General features: G+C 45.2%; 1 protein-coding gene across 4 annotated transcripts in view; it reads left to right on the top strand.

Moving 5' to 3' along the window:
- The window catches only part of GDPD4 (glycerophosphodiester phosphodiesterase domain containing 4), a 42446-nt gene that overhangs the window by 9383 nt on the left and 11920 nt on the right, over positions 1–21143 (top strand). For 3 of the 4 annotated variants that reach the window (XM_081860459.1, XM_081860456.1, XM_081860457.1), the window contains 7 exons: positions 3794–3887; positions 4845–4904; positions 9578–9676; positions 11335–11428; positions 13844–13993; positions 15781–15859; positions 17604–17754. In XM_081860459.1, coding sequence (XP_081716585.1) covers positions 3794–3887; positions 4845–4904; positions 9578–9676; positions 11335–11428; positions 13844–13993; positions 15781–15859; positions 17604–17754 — 727 coding nt within the window. The remainder of the gene's footprint in view (positions 1–3793; positions 3888–4844; positions 4905–9577; positions 9677–11334; positions 11429–13843; positions 13994–15780; positions 15860–17603; positions 17755–21143) is intronic. The other variant, XM_081860458.1, reaches the window with a different exon arrangement.

Genomic DNA, 21143 nt, shown 5'->3' with positions numbered 1-21143 from the left:
AGAAAGCTCAGATCAGCCAATACTGGGATGGCGTAGAATAAGAGAGATGGAGGGGGTGGGACTTTACTCGGAGCAACGCCATTATCTAAGAGAGATGACATTTCTATCTCTCTGCCCCTGATGTTGGGAAAGATGGAGGGCACAAGGAGAAGGGGATGACAGAGGATGAGATGGTTGGACAGTGTTCTGGAAGCTACCAGCATGAGTTTGACCAAACTGTGGGAGGAAGTGGAAGACAGGAGTGCCTGGCGTGCTCTGGTCCATGGGGTCACGAAGAGTCGGACACAACTAAACAACAACAACAACAACAACTACTTCTTGTCTGCCACCATGGGAGGGGTGAAGAAGCCTGACAGATAATGATTTTTATACTGTGTCTAGGGAAACCCAGGGATTCCTTAAATGCAGTAATGGTAGGCAACCCTTTCTGAAATCCAGCTTCTTCTTGCCCGTCTTCCTTCTGCAACCCACAGGCCCCATCACCCCCATAAGGAATGGCCAGGCAGGTACCGGAGCCAAAATGCCTGCGAGGCACAACCGGCCCTACTATTAGATTAGATAATTTATTATGGGCAAAGACCAGCTCACATAACATAACACAATAAAAACAGCGTTCATAAAATATACAATATACAATATAAAATATACAATCGGAGCAGATTGCAGCAATAGCTCATGAGTTAAAATTGAAATATATACATACACCCATATAGCTGAGATTTGGGCTACCATAAAAAATTGACCCTGAGGCACTCCAAAGGGCAACTTCAGCATTTCCCTAGTAAGCTATTTTATTCTAGAGGATGATCCATGCCTACAAATCTGGGCGCAGAATCTGGCTACCAGCCAGGTCGTCTTATGATCTTAGCCTAAGAGGAGAAAATTAAGTTTAGACTTGTCTGAAAGATCGGCGAGCCTCTTCAGCAAAGGATCAGTGGTGTCTCTACAGATCTCAACATAAAAAGGACACCTAAAAATATATATGTTCGAGGCTTCCTATTTCCCCTAATGGGCAGGTGCAAAGTCTCTGTGTGCTCAGGACCCTTCTATAGGAGCCTTCCAGAACCGGTGAGGGCAAGGCTGAGCTTCTAGCAAGAGTAAAAGCCCTTCTTGTGTTTCTGGATGTGAGGAAATAGAGATATGCTGCTGGAGCGGCTACGTATCTCCCGTTTTCTATGGTTTTATAATCGGGGACCCTTGTACAGTCCTGTTGTCTCTCTGTGTCCATGAGGCCCTGCTATTAGGCAAAGTGAGATGACAGCCTCGGGTGGCAGGTTCAGGAGGCTCCCAGCAGTTCCTAAACCCTGCCCCTGACCAGTCCCTTCTGTTGGAGTACAGAGATGTGTCTACCACATATCCTGGAAGATTGAGGAAGGACAAAAGTGCATAGTTAAATTCTGGGATTTACTCACACGAGAAGTAGTGATGGCCACCAACTTTGTTGTTGCTGTTGTTGTTGTTTAGTTGTTTAGTCGTGTCCGACTCTTCGTGACCCCCTGGACCAGAGCACGCCAGGCACTCCTGTCTTCCACTGCCTCCTGCAGTTTGGTCAAACTCATGCTGGTAGCTTCGAGAACACTGTCCAACCATCTCGTCCTCTGTCATCCCCTTCTCCTTGTGCCCTCCATCTTTCCCACCACCAGGGTCTTTTCCAGGGAGTCTTCTCTTCTCATGAGGTGGCCAAAGTACTGGAGCCTCAGTTTCAGGATCTGTCCTTCTAGTGAGTACTCAGGGCTGATTTCCTTCAGAATGGAGAGGTTTTGCCGTCCATGGGACTCTCAAGAGTTTCCTCCAGCACCATAATTCAAAAGCATCCATTCTTCGGCAATCAGCCTTCTTTATGGTCCAGTTCTCACTTCCATACATCACTACTGGGAAAACCGTAGCTTTAACTATATGGGCCTTTGTTGGCAAGGTGGTGTCTCTGCTTTTTAAGATGCTGTCTAGGTTTGTCATTGCTTTTCTCCCAAGAAGCAGGCGTCTTTTAATTCTGTGACTGCTGTCACCCTCTGCAGTGATCATGGAGCCCAAGGAAGTAAAATCTCTCACTGCCTCCCTTTCTTCCCCTTCTATTTGCCAGGAGGTGATGGGACCAGTGGCCATGATCTTAGTTTTTTTTTTTTTGTTGCGCTTCAGACCATATTTTGCGCTCTCCTCTTTCACCCTCATTAAAAGGTTTTTAAATTCCTCCTCACTTTCTGCCATCAAGGTTGTGTCATCTGTTTATCTGAGGTTGTTGATATTTCTTCCGGCAATCTTAATTCTGGTTTGGGATTCATCCAGCCCAGCCTTTCGCATGATGAATTCTGCATGTAAGTTAAATAAGCAGGGAGACAATATACAGCCTTGCTGTACTCCTTTCCCAATTTTGAACCAATCACTTGTTCCATATTCATTTCTAACTGTATTTTTTTTAAAAAAAATAATTTTTATTAATTTTACAACATAAACAAAAAACAAACAAACATAACACGACTTCCCCATACCTCCCCTTCACTGCATCCTTGTTTTAAATTTTTTTAGCAATCCTTCATCCATTTTTATATTTAATTCTCTGTAAAATTTTCTCAAGCTTAAATTTTTACAGCTGTAATTCTTTATATCAAATCCCTTGACATCTTAACATTCCGAAATTTTACAACAATTTTTAAGATAAATTTTAAATTTTTTCCAGTCCTCTTCCACTGTCTCTCTCTCCTCTGGTCACGAATTCTGCCGGTCATCTCTGCCAGTCCCATAAATTCAGTCACCTTGGTCTGCCATTCTTCCAGAGTAGGTAGTTCTTTAGTCTTCCAATACTTTGCCAAAAGAATTCTTGCTGCTGTTGTTGCGTACATAAAAAATGTTCTATCTTTCTTTGGAATCATTTGGCCTACCATGCCCAAGAGAAAAGCCTCCGGTTTCTTTGCAAATGTCCACTTAAGGATTTTCTTAATTTCATTATAGATCATTTCCCAGTAGGCCTTAATCTTCGGGCAGGTCCACCAAAGATGATAAAAAGTTCCTTCGCATTCATTACACTTCCAGCAGTTGTTATTGGGCAAATGATATATCTTTGCAAGCTTGACTGGGGTCATGTACCACCTATAGATCATTTTCACATATTCATTTCTAACTGTAGCTTCTTGTCCCATGTACTCAAGAGACAGATGAGGTGATCAGGCACTCCCATTTCTTTAAGAACTTGCCATAGTTTGCTGTGGTCGACACAGTCAAAGGCTTTTGCATAGTCAATGAAGCAGAAGTAGATGTCTTTCTGGAACTCTCTAGCTTTCTCCATAATCCAGCGCATGTTTGCAATTTGGTCTCTGGTTCCTCTGCCTCTTCAAAATCCAGCTTGCACTTCTGGGAGTTCTCAGTCCACATACTGCTTAAGCCTGCCTTGTAGAATTGCCACCAACTTGGGCAGCTTCAAAAGAGGATTAGACAAATTCACAGCTATCAATTGGGCATTATGTTATGCATTATTTCCCACTCCTCTCCCTTCATTGCAAAGGATTGCAGCTTATTGGTAGAAAACCTTTTTTGCATGCAGAAGGTCTCAGGTTTGATCCTCACATCTCTAAGCAGAGCTCTCTGTCTGAATTCCAGGAGAACTGCTGGCAGCCAGTGTAGACAATATTGAGTTAGATGGACCATTGCTCTGATTCAATATAAGGCAACTTCTTATGTTCTTCTCCTGCTTAAATGTTTGGACTCTCCATGGGGACATGGCTGTCACAAAAGCCCCTGCCTTTCAAGATTTAGAACCCTGGGTCTTCCTATACGTAACGAGTTTGCATCACATTTTTAGGTACAATTATGGTAACCTGGGCTTCTGGTTTCACTGGTCTGCCGTCTTCCTGATCCTCGCTGCCGTCGTTTTCACCTATCTCTTGCTATTACTGGTAAGCACAACTCTCTTTAGATTAAAGGCTTGCCAAGTGGATGGTTCAGGTTGGCAGCCAAACCGAGGTGCAGCACTGAGGCTGTAAAAGCTCTGGGAGGGAACCATATCTGTGAAGACTGGAGTCATGGGCCGTGTAGGTGGCATAATGCGCACATCGCTTGTAGAAAGTATTGGGTTCAACACCCAACGTCCCTTGATTTGTTTTAGCAGATTTGCCCCCGACCTTTCAACCCAAAGATATAAGGAGATATTTGATAGCAGTATCGGAACAGGAATAGATTCTTTGAGAGACCCTTGAGAGCTGCTGCTACTATTCTGAACAGACCTGGGGTCTCCAACATGGTGCCCATGAGATGCTCAGACACCCTCTGCAAAGCCCACCAAGGCTTCCCATTCATCCCAATTTTTGAAGCTTTGGTGGGGAGTTTGCCTGTTTGAGGTGTGTGTGTGTTTCTGAGAATCACCTGACTTTCTCCTGTGAAACAGATATTCGGTGGTGCCCATGAGAGTTCCTTAGATTTCCAAATGTGTCTCCGGAGCCATAAAAAGTTGGCGATCACTGGAGCGAACAGCTGTGGACTAGACGGACTCATCTTCATATACTCAGCATATCAAATGATCTTCAGATTGGCTCAGTTCCCAATTTTATGTAGCTTTGTGCTTTTCTAACTGCTCTGTGATCTTCGGATGAAGGGCAATAAATGAATTTAATCGAAATCCATACCCCCTCCTTTGGTAATCCTCATAGAACTCTAGCCCAATGGTTGCCATTAATTTGATTCTGAATTGATTTTAGAATGAATTGATTTTAGAATGTATTTCAATTAATAGATTGTGATTTTATGTAAACTGTGTTACTTTTACCGTTAGCTGCTCTGAGCCCGGCTTTGGCTGGGGAGGCGGGATAGAAATAAATTATTATTATTATTATTATTATTATTATTTGTTTCCACAGATCATAGCGGTGTGTCTGATATCAGAGAGGCAGCGGTTGTATCTGCACTGGAGTCACAAAGTAAATCGTTTAACCTGCTGCCCTTCCTTGTAATAAAACGATTTCAGGCCCAAGTCTCTGTGTAGGAACCGGATCACCCTCTGAACTAGTGCCGTAAGAGTAGCTGAGACTGGCAAGGGCACCAGCGGCAGAGCAACTGTGTCAAATCATGCCAGAGCTCTGCTGGTTCAGGTCAAACCCCCACCTAGTCCAGCTTCCTATTCTTAAAGTGGTCAACCAGGTGTCTCAATGCACAGCGTACAAGCAAGACTTGGGCACAACATAATTTCCCCCACTTGGAGTGCCCAGCGACTGGGCATACTGCCTCTGATAACAGTTTGATTGGTTGATTGTATTTCTCGCTGCGAGAAGTGAGGTTACAGGGAACCAGACAGAGGGCCTTCTCGGCAGCGGCACCTGTTAAGTTGTGGGCGAACATATCAGACGACACAGCAATTCTTCAAACAGCTCATTTATTCAGAGGCCAGAACAGAACTGAACTGAAGGGCTCAGTCAGCCTGCTTATATAGAGCTCCAGAACAACGTAACTGCAGCAACTTTCTAAACTATCCAATCACTGAACGTCACTTTCAATCCTTCATTTGCATACAAACTATCCAATCACTGAATGTCACTTTCAATCCCTTATTTGCATAACTATCTACAGTATCCCCCTGCTGGCCCAGGGTGAGAACTTCAGTAGATCATAGAACTGTAAAACTGGAAGGGACCCTGAGGATCAACTAGTCCAGCACTTCCATACCGGGGGTAGAACCTGCAACCTTGGGGTTATCAGCACCACGCTCTAACCAACTGAGCTATTCTTCAAAACCAGTAGATAACAGCACCCTCCCTGTGGCTGCCTTCCCAGCAGATGTCAAGGCAATAATGAACTATTTTACTTTTAGAAGACAACTGAAGGCAGCCCTGTTTAGGGAAGTTTTTAATGTCTGACGCTGTATTGTTTTCAATATTCAGTTGGAAGCCACCCAGCGTGGCTGGGGATACCCAGCCAGATGGGCGGGGTATAAATAATAAATTATTATTATTATTATATTTTGCGCCAGATTTCATTCAAATGAATCCCAAAGTGGCTTACGGACAATAAATAACAACAGCACAACAGAGCATAAACTTAGAGGTAAATCATAGCCATTGCAGTCCATGGGTAGGCAAACTAAGGCTCGGGGGCTGGGTCTGGCCCAATCGCCTTCTAAATCCGGCCTGCGGACGGTCTGGGAATCAGTGTGTTTTTACATGAGTAGAATGTGTGCTTTTATTTGAAATGCATCTCTGGGTTATTTGTGGGGCATAGGAATTTGTTCATCCCCCCCCCCAAATATAGTCCAGCCCCCCACAAGGCCTTGCACCACAGTTCAAGAAGGACACTGACAAACTGGAACGTGTCCAGAGGAGGGCAACCAAAATGGTCAAAGGCCTGGAAACGATGCCTTATGAGGAACGGCTAAGGGAGCTGGGCATGTTTAGCCTGGAGAAGAGGAGGTTAAGGGGTGATATGATAGCCATGTTCAAATATATAAAAGGATGTCACATAGAGGAGGGAGAAAGGTTGTTTTCTGCTGCTCCAGAGAAGCGGACACGGAGCAATGGATCCAAACTACAAGAAAGAAGATTCCACCTAAACATTAGGAAGAACTTCCTGACAGTAAGAGCTGTTCGACAGTGGAATATGCTGCCAAGGAGTGTGGTGGAGTCTCCTTCTTTGGAGGTCTTTAAGCAGAGGCTTGACAACCATATGTCAGGAGTGCTCTGATGGTGTTTCCTGCTTGGCAGGGGGTTGGACTCGATGTCCCTTGTGGTCTCTTCCAACTCTACGATTCTATGATTCTATGATTCTAAGGCCTGAGGGACAGTGGACCGGCCCCCTGCTGAAAAAGTTTGCTGACCCCTGTTAGTCATTGACTTTGAAGAATCAGAGAATTGTCGAGTTGGAAGGGACCTCTCAGGGTCATCTAGTTCAGCCCCTGCAACGCAGGAATCTCAGCTGAATCATACATGGTGGACGGCCACCCAGCCTCCGGCAACCGCCCACTTGCAGGGTTAAGAAATAATTTTTAACTCAGACTGAAATTCCCAGGTGTCAACAAAGGTTGTTTATGTATGCCACTACTGCGGCCCGTGGGACGCGGGTGGCGCTGTGGGTTAAATCACAGAGCCTAGGACTTGCCGATCAGAAGGTCGGCGGTTCGAATCCCCGCGACAGGGTGAGCTCCCGTTTCTCGGTCCCTGCTCCTGCCAACCTAGCAGTTCGAAAGCACGTCAAAGTGCAAGTTGATAAATAGGTACCGCTCCGGCGGGAAGGTAAACGGCGTTTCCGTGCGCTGCTCTCGTTCGCCAGAAGCGGCTTAGTCATGCTCGCTACATGACCCGGAAGCTGTATGCCGACTCCCTCGGCCAGTAAAGCGAGATGAGCGCCGCAACGCCAGAGTCGGCCACAACTGGACCCTTTACCTTTACCTTTACTGTGGCCCATGTTTTGTTAGCCCCAAAATGGAAAGTGAGCAGGTAAGAGCTACCAAGGGAAGGTAAAAGACAATGGCAGCGAGAGTGCTCCTAGCCCAGAGATGGAAAGCAGGAGAAGTACCAACAGAAGAAGAATGGCAGATGAAACTGATAGAATATGCGGAAATGGCAAGACTGATGGGGAAGATCCGAAACCAGGAAAACCAGTACATTTCCGAGCACAATTCAAAGTGTTGGTGCTGACTTTGAACCCCTAAATGAGATTGAAAGCCCTAAAAGAGATTGAAGGTACATTCTTTCACCTTTGGTGGACATGCCCAAAGATTAAGACCTTTTAGAGATGATCTATAATGAAATGAAAAAGGAATTTAAATATACCTTCCAGAAGAAACCAGAGGCCTTTCTCTTGGGCATGGTCGTCCAATTGGTACGAAAGGAGGATAGAATTTTTTTTATGTACGCCACAACAGCAGCAAGAATACTCATTGCAAAGTATTGGAAAACACAAGATCTACCCACCCGGGAAGAATGGCAGATGAAGGTGATGGAATACATGGAACTGGCTGAGATGACTGGCAGAATCCGGGACCAAAGAGAAGAGTCGGTGGAAGAAGATTGGAAAAAATTTAAATTTTATCTTCAAAAATATTGTAAAATTAAGGATTGTTAGAAAGATGTTGGAAAAAGAAAATTATGTGGTTTTGGCAGAAATGACATAAAGGATTAAGTAAAAATGAATTAGTGAAAGAGAGAATGTAAAATTATAGTATATTAAGACAAATTATTAAGATAAAAACAAGGTTGGAAGGATTTGCTGAAATAACAACTTGAATTAGAATACAAAAATGGGAGGTGTGAGGAGGTCAAGGAAATAAGTAAAGGAAAGAAAGCTATGTATTGATTTGTTCTTTTTTAATTGATTGTATTTTTTTCTGTCTTTTTTATTTTTATTTTTTTTCCTTTTTCCTTTTGTAACCTTTAAAATTTGAATAAATATTATTAAAAATAATAATAATGAAAGCCCTAAATGGCCTTGGCCCAGTATACCTGAAGGAGCGTCTCCACCCCCATCGTTTTACACTGAGGTCCAGCTCCGAGGGCCTTCTGGCGGTTCCCTCCCTGGGAGAAGCCAAGTTACAGGGAACCAGGCAGAGGGCCTTCTCGGTGGTGGCACCCGCCCTGTGGAACGCCCTCCCTTCAGATGTCAAAGAGAACAACAACTACCAGACTTTTAGAAGACATCTGAAGGCAGACCTGTTTAGGGAAGCTTTTAATGTTTAATAGGTTATTGTATTTTTATATTCTGTTGGAAGCCGCCCAGAGTGGCTGGGCCAGATTGGCAGGGTATAAATAAATTATTATTATTATTATTATTATTATTATTATTATTATTATTATGTGTTTTCTAAAGACTGGAGTAAATTGATAAAGTATTTAAAAGACCACTGTAAACAGTTAAAATCATTGGCAGAGATGTAATGACACTTGTAATGTGGAATTATTTGTAATAATTATCGTTATTAAACAGATGGTTAAGGGTAAAAGATACAGCAAACTTAAATTTAAATAATGGAACCCATGGAGGGAGGGAAGGAGGTCTGATGGTTCAAAGGAACCTTGTATTTTAATGTTTGAAATGGATTTGTTAAAATATGTAAAATTATGAAAAGCCAATTAAATTTTTTTTTTTTTAAAAAAAGAAAGTGAGTGAGGTCCTAACCAAAGAGGATTGGCAACTTAAGTTGACAGAATATGCGTAGCTTGCAGACTTAACATACAGAATAAGAGAACAAGAAGAACATACGTTTAGAGAAGATTGGGAAACATTTATTGAATATATGGGAAATAACTGCATACAGCTGAAAATGCTGGCAGCATGAAGATAAATTCAACAGTGTAAATAATTTTGAGGGATGCAATAAGGGAATACTGAATGGTACAGTTTTTGTAAAATATGCAGGGATTTTTTATATGTAAAATGAGCCATCAAAAGTAACGAAGGGAAGTCATTGATATCTTAAGGATGTAAAAATGAGTACCTTAAATTGTAAAGCAGAACATTCAATAGAAATTATATATTTTTGAATTTATTTTAACATATTTTATATATTATATTATATTTTTATGTTATATTTTTATATTATATATTTAAATATATATATTTTTTTAAAAGGGGGGGAGAAATTGTTTTTAATGTTTGATTCCCTTAGATCGCGACGTTGTTGGCCCTGGGTTTCTCCTGCTTTGCCTTTGCCATGGTAACGCTTCTCTGGACTGCGCAGTGGAGCATCTTCTACCTGTCCTTTCAGGTGAGAAAACTTCATGCTGCTTTATCTTCATGCTGCCAGCGTTTTCAGCTGTACACCATTATTTCCCGTATATTCAATAAACCTTTCCCAGTCTTCTCTAAACATATGTTCCCCCTTGTTCTCTTATTCTATATGTTAAGTCTATGACTTGCGTATATTCTGTCGGCTTAAGTTGCCATTCTTCTTTAAGATAGATAGATAGATAGATAGATAGATTCTTTATTGTCATTACACAAGTGCAACATTGCACAAGTGCAACGAAATTGGATGCCATCCCTTAAAAACAACAAAAGCAAAACAACAACAACAACCAAACAAACCACATTCCAGCCACACCCACACCCACACCCATCAAACTCCCAGGTCACACTATCGAGTTACAGCATTTAAGAAGGCCACAGCTCTTGGGTAGAAACTATTTTTCAGTCTGTTTGTCCTTGACTTGATGTTTCTGTATCTCCTGCCAGAAGGCAGTAGTACAAACAGACTGTATCCCGGGTGAGATACATCCTGCAGGATATTGTTTGCTTTCCTAAGACAACGGGAACCGTACAGTTCTTCCAAAGATGGGAGGGGATGACCAATAATCCTTTGGGCTGTGGTTATGACCTTCTGGAGCACCTTCCTCTTCCTAGCTGTACAACTGGAGAACCAGGCACAAATACAGTATGTGAGAATGCTCTCTATGGAGCCTCGGTAGAAGGACACCAGCAGTCTCTCACTCAGATTGTTCTTCTTTAAAAGTCTGAGGAAATAAATTCTCTGCTGGGCCTTCTTCACCAGAGCAGTGGTATTTGCGCTCCAAGTCATGCCCTGATCGATAGTCACTCCCAAAAACCTGAATTCCGCCACCCTCTCCACCCGTTCCCCGTTGATATACAAGGGCTGAATGTCCGCCTTTTTTTTCCTGTAATCCACCACCAATTCCTTGGTCTTAGCCGTATTAAGAGCCAGATTGTTCTCTCCACACCAAGCACAAAGCCGCTCCACCTCGTCCCGATAGGCGGACTCATCCCCTCCTGAAATGAGCCCCACCACCGTAGTGTCATCAGCAAACTTGATGATTTTGTTGCCATTCTTCTTTAATTGGGACCTCGCTAGTTTTCCATTTTTGTGTGTGTGTTTTTAAAGAGTTATGTGTCAATTTGTTGTTTAGTAGTATCCGACTATTCGTGACCCCCGGGACCAGAGCACGCCAGGCACTCCTGTCTTCCACTGCCTCCCGCAGTTTGGTGAATCTCATGTTCGTAGCTTCCAGAACACTGTCCAACCATCTCGTCCTCTGTCGTCTCCTTCTCCTTGTGCCCTCCATCTTTCCCAACATCAGGGTCTTTTCCAGGGAGTCTTCTCTTCTCATGAGGTGGCCAAAGTCTTGGAGCCTCAGCTTCAGGATCTGTCCTTCCAGTGAGCACTCAGGGCTAATTTCCTTCAGAATGGAGAGGTTTGATCTTCTTGCAGTCCATGGGACTCTCAAGAGTCTCCTCCAGCACCATAATTCAAAAGCATCAATTCTTCAGCGATCAGCCTTCTTTATGGTCCAGCTCTCACTTCCATACATCACTACTGGGAAAACTATAGCTTTAACTATACGGACCTTTGCTGGCAAGGTGATGTCTCTGCCCCAAGCGTCTCAGGGGGACATTTTGTCTTCCCAACAGGTCACAGCTCCTTTCCTCCATATGGTTGCCGTATTCATCATGGTCCTCCTGGCGTGGCCAGTGGCTCTTCATTTCTTCTGGACAGACAACAAAGGTACAATGAGCTCTGGTTGCTAAAATGAACATCTATTTGCGGATAGCGGCTGGGGCTGTTTCTCCTGGGGGAAGGTGTCTGACTTCAGCGGGGTCCTTGGCATGGGTCTGCTGATGGGCCCCCCACAACCACTATGTTTTCTTGCATGCCCCTCCTCCCCAGTCTCCAAGGGGCACAAGATCCGAGGGGTTCCAGGTACTTTCCAAAAGTTTGGTTTTCTTGGAATGAGAGTCAGTGGAAACGGTGGTGTTTGGTTTATTTACATATACCGTATTTTTCGCTCCATAAGACGCACTTTCTCCCTCCTAAAAAGTAAGGGGGCCACTTAAAAGTAAGCATGGCTCTCACTCTCTGGCTTCTGCCTGCAGCCTGTTTTCTGCTCTCAGCTCACACACAACTGCTTGTGCAACTGTCCCTCTAGATACCAGCTGGGTGAGGTGGGGGAAAGACTCCTCATGGGGTCTCTGCCATGGGAGCATATTCACCCAGTGCTTTACCAGTTGCACTGGCTCCCGGTGAAGTATCATGCCAGGTTTAAGGTGCTGGTTTTGCCCTTTAAAGCCCTTTGTGGCTTAGGGCCCTCGTATTTTTGGGACCGACTCTCCTGGTATGCCCCGCAGAGGACCTTAAGGTCCATGAATAATCATAGTTTAGAGGTCCCGGGCCCTAAGGAAGTCAGATGATCCTCCACCAGGGCCAGGGCCTTCTCAGTGGTGGCTCCGACCTGGTGGAATGCTCTGTCCCATGAGACCAGGGCCCTGCAGGATTTAAACTCCTTCCGCAGGGCCTGTAAGACAGAGCTACTCTGCCTGGCTTTCAATTTGAACTTAGCCTGATCTTTTATTCCCCTTCCTTCCCTCCCCCTCCCCCTTTTTAGGAAGATTACCTACTCTGGGATCCCACAGCTAATTCTCCCCTGGTCTCCTCGCTGGCCCAGATAGGACTAATTTAGCCAGCTAGCCCTGGTGATCATCTAATGTTTATTGGATGGTTTTCCCCCCTAAATTGATTTTTGAATTCTGAATTTATTGTTATTCATGTTTTATATTGTATTTTATGCTGTTTTTGTTGTTGCAACAATTAAGTCTTTTAAATTTGTTGTTAGCAGCCCTGAGCCCGGTTTTCTGAACTGGGAAGGGTGGGGTATAAATAAAAAATTATTATTATTATTATTATTATTATTATTATTATTATTATTATTATTTGCCCCAAAGGGCCCCATCACTTCTTTTGTTATGCAAATGATGGCCGTTCTCTCGCAAAGAAATATGCCTGACTAGCTGAAGGATGGAAGCCTCCATTAGAATTTAACGCTTGCTTGCTTCAGGACCAAAGGGACTCAGGCATCATGCAGACTAGCCCCACTAAGTCGCCCCCACAGTGCCGTGGGACCACCCTCTAGAGTGGGGGGTGGGTGGGTCTGACTTTTCATAGCAAGTGGGCCTCAAGAGGACTTTGTCATGGGACCCGTCGGAAAGGCATCAAGTTTCAAACTGTGTGTTTTGAGAGAGAATCCACTAATAACCTGTATTTCTAGTTACAGGTAGGTAGCCGTGTTGGTCTGCAATAGACAAAACAAAATAATAATAATAATAATAATAATAATAATAATAATAATAATAATATTAATTCCTTCCAGTGGCGCCTTAGAGACCAACTAAGTTTGTTATTGGTATGAGCTTTCGTGTGTTCTACTGCTCATGCGAATAACAAACTTTGCTGGTCTCGGTCCGTATAGTTAAAGCTATGGTTTTACCAGTAGTGATGTATGGAAGTGGGAGCTGGACCATAAAGAGGGCTGATTGCCGAAGAATGGATGCTTTTGAATTATGGTGCTGGAGGAGACTCTTGAGAGTCCCATGGACTGCAAGAAGATCAAACCTATCCATTCTGAAGGAAATCAGTCCTGAGTGCTCACTGGAAGGACAGATCCTGAAGCTGAGGCTCCAATATTTTGGCCACCTCATGAGAAGAGAAGACTCCCTGGAAAAGACCCTGATGCTGGGAAAGATGGAGGGCACAAGAAGAAGGGGACGACAGAGGATGAGATGGTTGGACAGTGTTCTCCAAGCTATCAGCATGAGTTTGACCAAACCGCGGGAGGCAGTGGAAGACAGGAGTGCCTGGCGTGCTCTGGTCCATGGGGTCACGAAGAGTCGGACACTACTAAACAACTAAACAACAACAAAATGCTACTGGAAGGAAAAGAAAATGGTTTAGAAATGTGGGGTTTCCTGCTGGTTTATTTTTATTTTTATTTAATTGCATATTAGGGCAAAGAAATAAAGGAAAATGGACTTGTGGGTGAGAAACATGACATGACCCAGACCAGCAAATAGTTATTCATTCCTACTTGGATTTGTCCCCCTTCCCATTCTGCATAGCAAAGACCATGACTATTCTTGTTTCGTTCAGTTCTGCAGGTATTGATTATTTCTCCCTACTTGGCCATCCTCCTCTGCCTTCTCTTCATACCCCTGGGGTTCCATTCTCCCTGTATTATGGAGAAGGGGGCACTGGGTCCCAAGCCGCACCTGATTGGCCACAGAGGAGCACCAATGGTAGGTTGAGTTGGAAGGCGGAGGGCGGGGGCAGGACTTCAGAATAACCTGACGCCATTACGCTTCCTCCTCTTTTGGATACAGTGGTGCCTCGCAAGACGAAATTAATTTGTTCCGCGAGTCTCTTCGTCTTGCGGTTTTTTCGTCTTGCGAAGCACGGCTATTAGTGGATTAGTGGATTAGCGCTATTAGCAGTTTAGCAGCTTAGCGGCTATTAGCGCCTTAGCGGCTTAGCGGCTTAGAAAAAGGGGGGGAAAAGGGAAAAAACTCGCAAGACTCGCAAGACATCTTGCGAAGCAAGCCCATAGGGAAATTCGTCTTGCGAAGCACCTCAAAAACGGAAAACTCTTTCGTCTAGCGAGGCATTCGTCTTGCGGGGCACCACTGTAGTTGGTTTGTTTTTAACCTTTAAAGAAATCCAAACCATTTTTCTCGCCTGATGAAGAGCTCCTTTGCCACCATTTAATAATAATAATAATAATAATAATAATAATAATAATAATAATAATTTATTTATACCCCACCCATCTGGCTGGGTTTCCCCAGCCACCCTGGGCGGCTTCCAACAAAACACTAAAATACAATAACCTATTAAACATTAAAAGCTTCCCTAAACAGGGCTGCCTTCAGATGTCTTCTAAAAGTCTGGAAGTTGTTTTTCTCTTTGACATCTGGTGGGAGGGCGTTCCACAGGGCGGGTGCCACCACCGAGAAGGCCCTCTGCCTGGTTCCCTGTAACTTGGCTTCTCGCAGCAAGGGAACCGCCAGAAGGCCCTCAGAGCTGGACCTCAGAACGATGGAGGTGTAGACGCTTCTTCAGGTATCCTGGATGTTTCTGTTGGTCATACTCAACTAGGGACTTCGGATGACAGTCAACATGTGCGCCATTACACAATACACAAGACCGTCGTGGCAAATATTTGTACAGTGCCTGGGTGGGGGGACTTTTTCAGCTCGAGGGCCACATTTAATTCAGGTTAGCTTTCCAGGGGCCACATGCCATGAGTGGCCAAGGCGAGAGGCAGAAAGAAGAAGTGAATTTTACAAGTGTGCAGTTGTTTTGTTTCTCTACACTCTCCCATAGCTCTGTCCAGGCCAGGCAGAAGCATTCTCAGAATTCATTTGAAGAAAGAATGGGAAATATTTGTAATTTATTTTTTTTCCTTCAATTTTTTTATTGATTTTCCAAAATTTTAAACAAACAAACAAACATCATAACTAAACTTGGTCTAATCTTAGTAACATTGTTAAATGACTCCCTCAAATTCCCTTGTCTGAATTTCATGATATTTCATTGTAACGGTTTTCCAAGATAACATCTCATAAAATTTACTTAATCCTCTTAACATCTTTATCTCTTTTCATCTTCACTTTAAACATGTTGTTCTATACTTTCAGAAATTTAAATTATCTTTGTAATTTATTTAAGAGACCACTGTAAGCAAACGGAAACATTAGCAGGATTTTAACACTTGTAAATGTAACAAATACACTGGATAATATGGAGAGATATTAAAACATTTAAATAATATGCAGTTGGAAAACATGACAATAGGACCCACGGAGAGGATGGAGGGAAGTCTAGAGATTCAGAGGAATCTCTAAATCTGAGTATGCATTTTATACTGTTAAAATATTACACCTGTAAAATCAAATAAAAATTACTTACACGCCCCCCCCCCAGCATTCTCAGAGTTCCTTTCCGGGAAATGATCAAGGAGGTTGCAAAACAGGGATTGGGGCTGTTGACCCATCCGTCATGTCTTCCTCTCTCATTTATATAACAGGTAGCTCCCGAAAATACAGAGATGTCGTTCAGAAAAACTGCCGCTTACGGTGCTATTGGCTTTGAGACGGATGTCAAAATTAGGTGAGCTTCTGGAGCACAGCTTCCCAGATGGGGTCAATCTTTTTTTCCCATACGTGCTCTGCTGTCTTAAGGGATCATTACTGCCTGCTGTGTTTAAGCCATCCCTTTCAACTCACAAACTGTCGCTGGTGTCTTGGTGCTGCTTTAAGAACCTGCTAGATCAGGCCAGGGGCCAGTGCCGGATTTACGTTGAAGCTAAACAAGCTATAGCTTAGGGCCCCACTCTCTTGGGGGCCCCCCAGAAAATTAAAGGGGAAAAAACGGGATGTACATTTCCAAAATATAAGATAAAAAAAACAAATAAATTAAAGCTACATACAGCAACAGTGTAGGCTCCTATGATGTAAGTCATGGGCCCCGTCCGCTAGCCTGCTCCCTCAAATATCAGTGGTTTCAGGCTGGCAGTTTGAATCCCCGTGACGAGCTGAGCTCCTGTTGCTTTGTCCCAGCTCCTTCCAGCCTAGCAGTTCGAAAGCACACCAGTGCAAGTAGATAAATAGGTACCACTCCGGCAGGAAGGTAAATGGCGTTTCCATGTGCTCTGGTTTCCATCACGGTGTTTTGTTGCACCAGAAGCAGTTTAGTCCTGCTGGCCACATGTCTATGGACAAACGCCGGCTCCCTCGGCCTGAAAGCAAGATGAGTGCCGCAACCCCATAGATGCCCTTGACTGAAGCGTCCTGGGATTTTTTACCTATCTTACCTTTACCTCTCACAGGGCGTGTGAGAAGCCCACAAGCAGGGCATGAGCTCATCAGGACTCTGCCCACCTGCGATTCGCAGAGACTGCTATTCAGAGGCATAATTCCTCTAACAGTGGAGCCAGAATATAGCCATGGTTGTTAGTAGCTGTCCAAATAAATCACTGAATGACTTCCACCAGAGCAATAGACCTTTCCTCTCACCTGCTGTCCCTCATATCATTCCTCAAACCAGATCCCCTCTGAAAGGTAACAGGTGGTCAGGGTGGGGTGGGGTGGGGTTGCAACCCAGGCGACCCACAGCAGATTTGGTGGGGTGGAGTATGTGAAATTACACATGAAATGCACGTCACACATTTAAAGCACCTGGCTTCCTGCAAAGTATCCTGGGAACTATTGTTTGTTATGGGTTCTGGGGATTTTGAGAGGTAAAGTGCAATCCCCCTGATCCTTTGTGGGAAGGCGATTGCTTTAAATGTACCGTATTTTTTGCTCTATAAGACTCAATTTTTCCCTGACCATTAGGTCCAGTCGTGGCCGACTCTAGGGTTGTGGCACTCATCTCGCTTTATGGGCCGAGGGAGCAGGTGTACAGCTTCCGGGTCATGTGCCCAGCATGACTAAGCCGCTTCTGGCGAACCAGAGCAGTGCACGGAAACGCCATTTACCTTCCCGCCAGAGAGGTACCTAATGATCTACTTGCACTTTGAGGTGCTTTTGAACTGCCAGGTTGGCAGGAGCAGGGACCAAGCAACGGGAGCTCACCCCATCGCGGGGATTCGAACTGCCGACCTTCTGATTGGCAAGTCCTAGGCTCTGTGGTTTAACCCACAGCGCCACCCACGTCCCTAAATGTATGCTGTGCATGCAGCCAAAGAAAATAATCTTTTTCTGGTGTGTCTGTGTGTGTAGCTACACTACGTTTCCCACTCTCTCCTGAAAACTGGAACCGTAGAGAATATGTGACACAGCTCAGCTGTTCTCAGGCAGCCTACCTAAGACCCCAAGCGTGACGCACGAAATTGCTTTTCTGTTTTGAACAGCTTGGATGGCGTCCCCTTCCTCATGCACGACGAGACGTTAGAAAGGACCACCAACATTGAGGCTGTCAATCGCACGTGGGCGAAGGTACCAGCTGCCTACTTCCCCTGGAGTGAACTGGAGAAGCTGAACTCTGGAAACTGGTTCTTTGAGGTATGTTTGAACGGGGCTTGAAATGGAACTCAGCCCACCATATCTCCCAAGTTGGCTTCTGGGGAGCTGAGCAGCGGAATAGCCTTCCGAGAGCAGGTTTGCACATGTTTCCAACTACGGCTCAGGCCCCTGCATGCTCTGCTTCACCCAAGCTACTGCTGATTGCCTTAGAGCTCACCCAAATGACCCACCATTCGCCATACACCTTACCCACGTTGCCCCCCATATTCATTCTTCTCCCCCCCCCACTCAACAAACCCCCATTCCCCTTGGACTTCACCAACTCTCCTGTATGCCTCTCCAACCCACTCCTCTTACAGCTCACCCAAATTCCTTCTCTCCGCTCTGAGGTCACCCAGACTTACAACTCACCCAGACAACCCCATCCCATAGACATCCTTAGGCCACAATGGTTTCCATTTTGGGGGGCCTTAAGTTTGAACTGTTACGAGCGTCTCTTCTTAACCAGCAATGAGGACTGGGTAACCAGTGATTTTACTACTACTATTATTATTATTATTATTATTATTATTATTATGGACGCTCGGGTTACGAACGTGATCCATGATGCGGGAAGCACATTTGCAACCCACAGCGCCGCGTCTGCACACTCACGGGTTGCAATTTAGCACTTCTGCCCATGCGCAAAGTGTGATTTAGCGCTTCTGCACATTTGCAAGTGCCGAAACCCAGAAGTAAGCTGTTCCAGTACTTCTGGGTTCGGCGTGGTGCGCAAACTGGAAATTGCAAAACCCGAAGCGTCTGTAACCTGAGGTATGACTGTATTATTATTTACCCTACTCATCTGACTGGGTTACCAGTTCATCACAGAATCATTATGGGAAGGGGTAAACTTACAGCACAGCCTGCAAAGCCATACTGATGTTACAGACGCAGGCCAGACACCACAGCAGTGAGAAGTCATAGAACCATAGAATCATAGAGTTGGAGGAGACCACAAGGGCCATCGAGTCCAACCCCCTGCCAAGCAGGAAACACCATCAGAGCACTCCTGACATATGGTTGTCAAGCCTCTGCTTAAAGACCTCCAAAGAAGGAGACTCCACCACACACCTTGGCAGCAAATTCCACTGTCGAACAGCTCTTACTGTCAGGAAGTTCTTCCTAATGTTTAGGTGGAATCTTCTTTCTTGTAGTTTGGAACCATTGCTCCGTGTCCGCTTCTCTGGAGCAGCAGAAAACAACCTTTCTCCCTCCTCTCTGTGACATCCTTTTATATATTTGAACATGGCTATCATATCACCCCTTAACCTCCTCTTCTCCAGGCTAAACATGCCCAGCTCCCTTAGCCGTTCCTCATAAGGCATCGTTTCCAGGCCTTTGACCATTTTGGTTGCCCTCCTCCAGTTTGTCAGTGTCCTTCTTGAACTGTGGTGCCCAGAACTGGACACAGTACTCCAGGTGAGGTCTGACCAGAGCAGAATACAGTGGCACTATTACTTCCCTTGATCTAGATGCTATACTCCTATTTATCATCTAGTCCAACCCCCTGCACTCTCAGCTCAAGCATCCATGACAGATGGCCACCCAACATCTGCTTGAAAACCTCCCAGGTAGCAGAGTCCACCACTTCCCAAGGGAGTCCGTTCCACTGTCGAACAGCTCTTACCATCAGAAAGCTCTTCCTGGTGTTGAGTCGGAATCTCTTTCTTGTAACTTGGAGCCATTGGTTTGAGTCCTGCCCTTCTTTTTTGTTCCATGACAGAGTACCACAATTACATATTCTTAAAAGTACCGTATTTTTCACCCTATAGGACGCACTTTCCCCCCTCCAAAAATGAAGGGGAAATGTGTGTGCATTCTATGGGGCGAATGCAGGCTTTCGCTGAAGCCTGGAGAGCGAGAGGGGTCGGTGCGCACCAACCCCTCTCGCTCTCCAGGCTTCAGGAAGCTCTCCGCAAGCCTTGCGAGCCTGGCGGGAGTTGCCACCGGGCTCGCAAGGCGTGCGGGCAGCAGCCTGTTCTGGGGGCTGGGGTCGGGGGAAGCTTGGGCTGGGGGGGGGAATAATTTTTTTATTCATTTCCCCCCAAAAAAACGAGGTGCGCCCTATGGGCCGGTGCGCCCTATAGGGCAGAAAATACGGTAACTACTACATCTTAGATTTTGATTAAAATGGCTGCACTGGATTGCCTCATATGTCAAAGTGTGAATAAAAATTTCCTCTGAAATTTTTGAGTCGTGTGACACAAATTGGGTCTACTAGACACAAAAAACAGGGACGCGGGTGGTGCTGTGGGTTAAACCACTGTGCCTCTTGGTACTGCCGATCGAAAGGCCCTCGGTTCGAATCCCCACGATGGGGTGAGCTCCAGTTGCTCGGTTCCAGCTCCTGCCAACCTAGCAGTTCAGAAGCACACCAGTGCAAGTAGATAAATAGGTACTGTTCCGGCAGGAAGGTAAACAGCATTTCCGTGCACTGCTCTAGTTCGCCAGAAGAGGGTTAGTCATGCTGGCCACATGACCCAGAAAAACTGTCTGCAGAAGCGGACAAACGCTGGCTCCCTCAGCCTTTAAAACGAGATGAGCGCCGCTACCCCAGAGTCGTTTGCAACTGGGCTTCTCAGGGGTCCCTTTACCTTTAGGCACACACACACAAAAATAAAGAAATGTGGACTTAGGACACTTCTGGGGCCCCTCTGTGATTGGGGGCCCTGAAGCCGAAATTTCGTTAGTTCTATAGTTGATCTGCTCATGACAGTTTCATTGGTGTTAGATGGGCAGTGGCAGTGGCAGCAGAGCAGGACAGTCGCTGGGGAGCTGATCTGCCCTGCTTTTCTGTTTCTACTCACCTGGGCTGCCCCTCTGCTCATGGAGGCCACCTTCCTGCCTGCTCAATCACTTGCCTGGTCTGCCTGCCCACCTGCCTCTGATCCTCAGCTGCCAAAGCTGCTAGAGGTTTAAAGACTCTCTCAAGGCAAATCTTAAAAAATGTAGTATAAACACTGACAACTGAAAAACACCTTTACCAAAGGTGTCATGGGCTTTGAAGACACTCAAACTCAGCACGCAAGGGAGAAACATGCTAAGAGGAAGGCACGCTTGGCAAATCCACACCGTGATCAACTCCCGCCCGGAAACCAATGTCCCCACTGTGGAAGGACGTGTGGATTCAGAATTGGCCTCCACAGTCACTTACGGACTCATTGTTAAAATTGTGCTTATGGAAGACAAACTTACAGTGGTACCTTGGGTTACATGCGCTTCAGGTTACATACGCTTCAGGTTACAGACTCTGCTAACCCAGAAATAGTGCTTCAGGTTAAGAACTTTGCTTCAGGATGAGAACAGAAATTGTGCTCCGGCGGCACAGCAGCAGCAGGAGGCCCCATTAACTAAAGTGGTGCTTCAGGTTAAGAACAGTTTCAGGT

The sequence above is a fragment of the Podarcis erhardii genome, assembly GCF_964252035.2.
Source record: "Podarcis erhardii genome assembly, chromosome: 4".
Taxonomy (NCBI): Eukaryota; Metazoa; Chordata; class Lepidosauria; order Squamata; family Lacertidae; genus Podarcis; species Podarcis erhardii.
The sequence above is the reverse complement of the archived record's forward strand: the minus strand, read 5'-3'. Positions and strand labels throughout refer to the sequence as shown.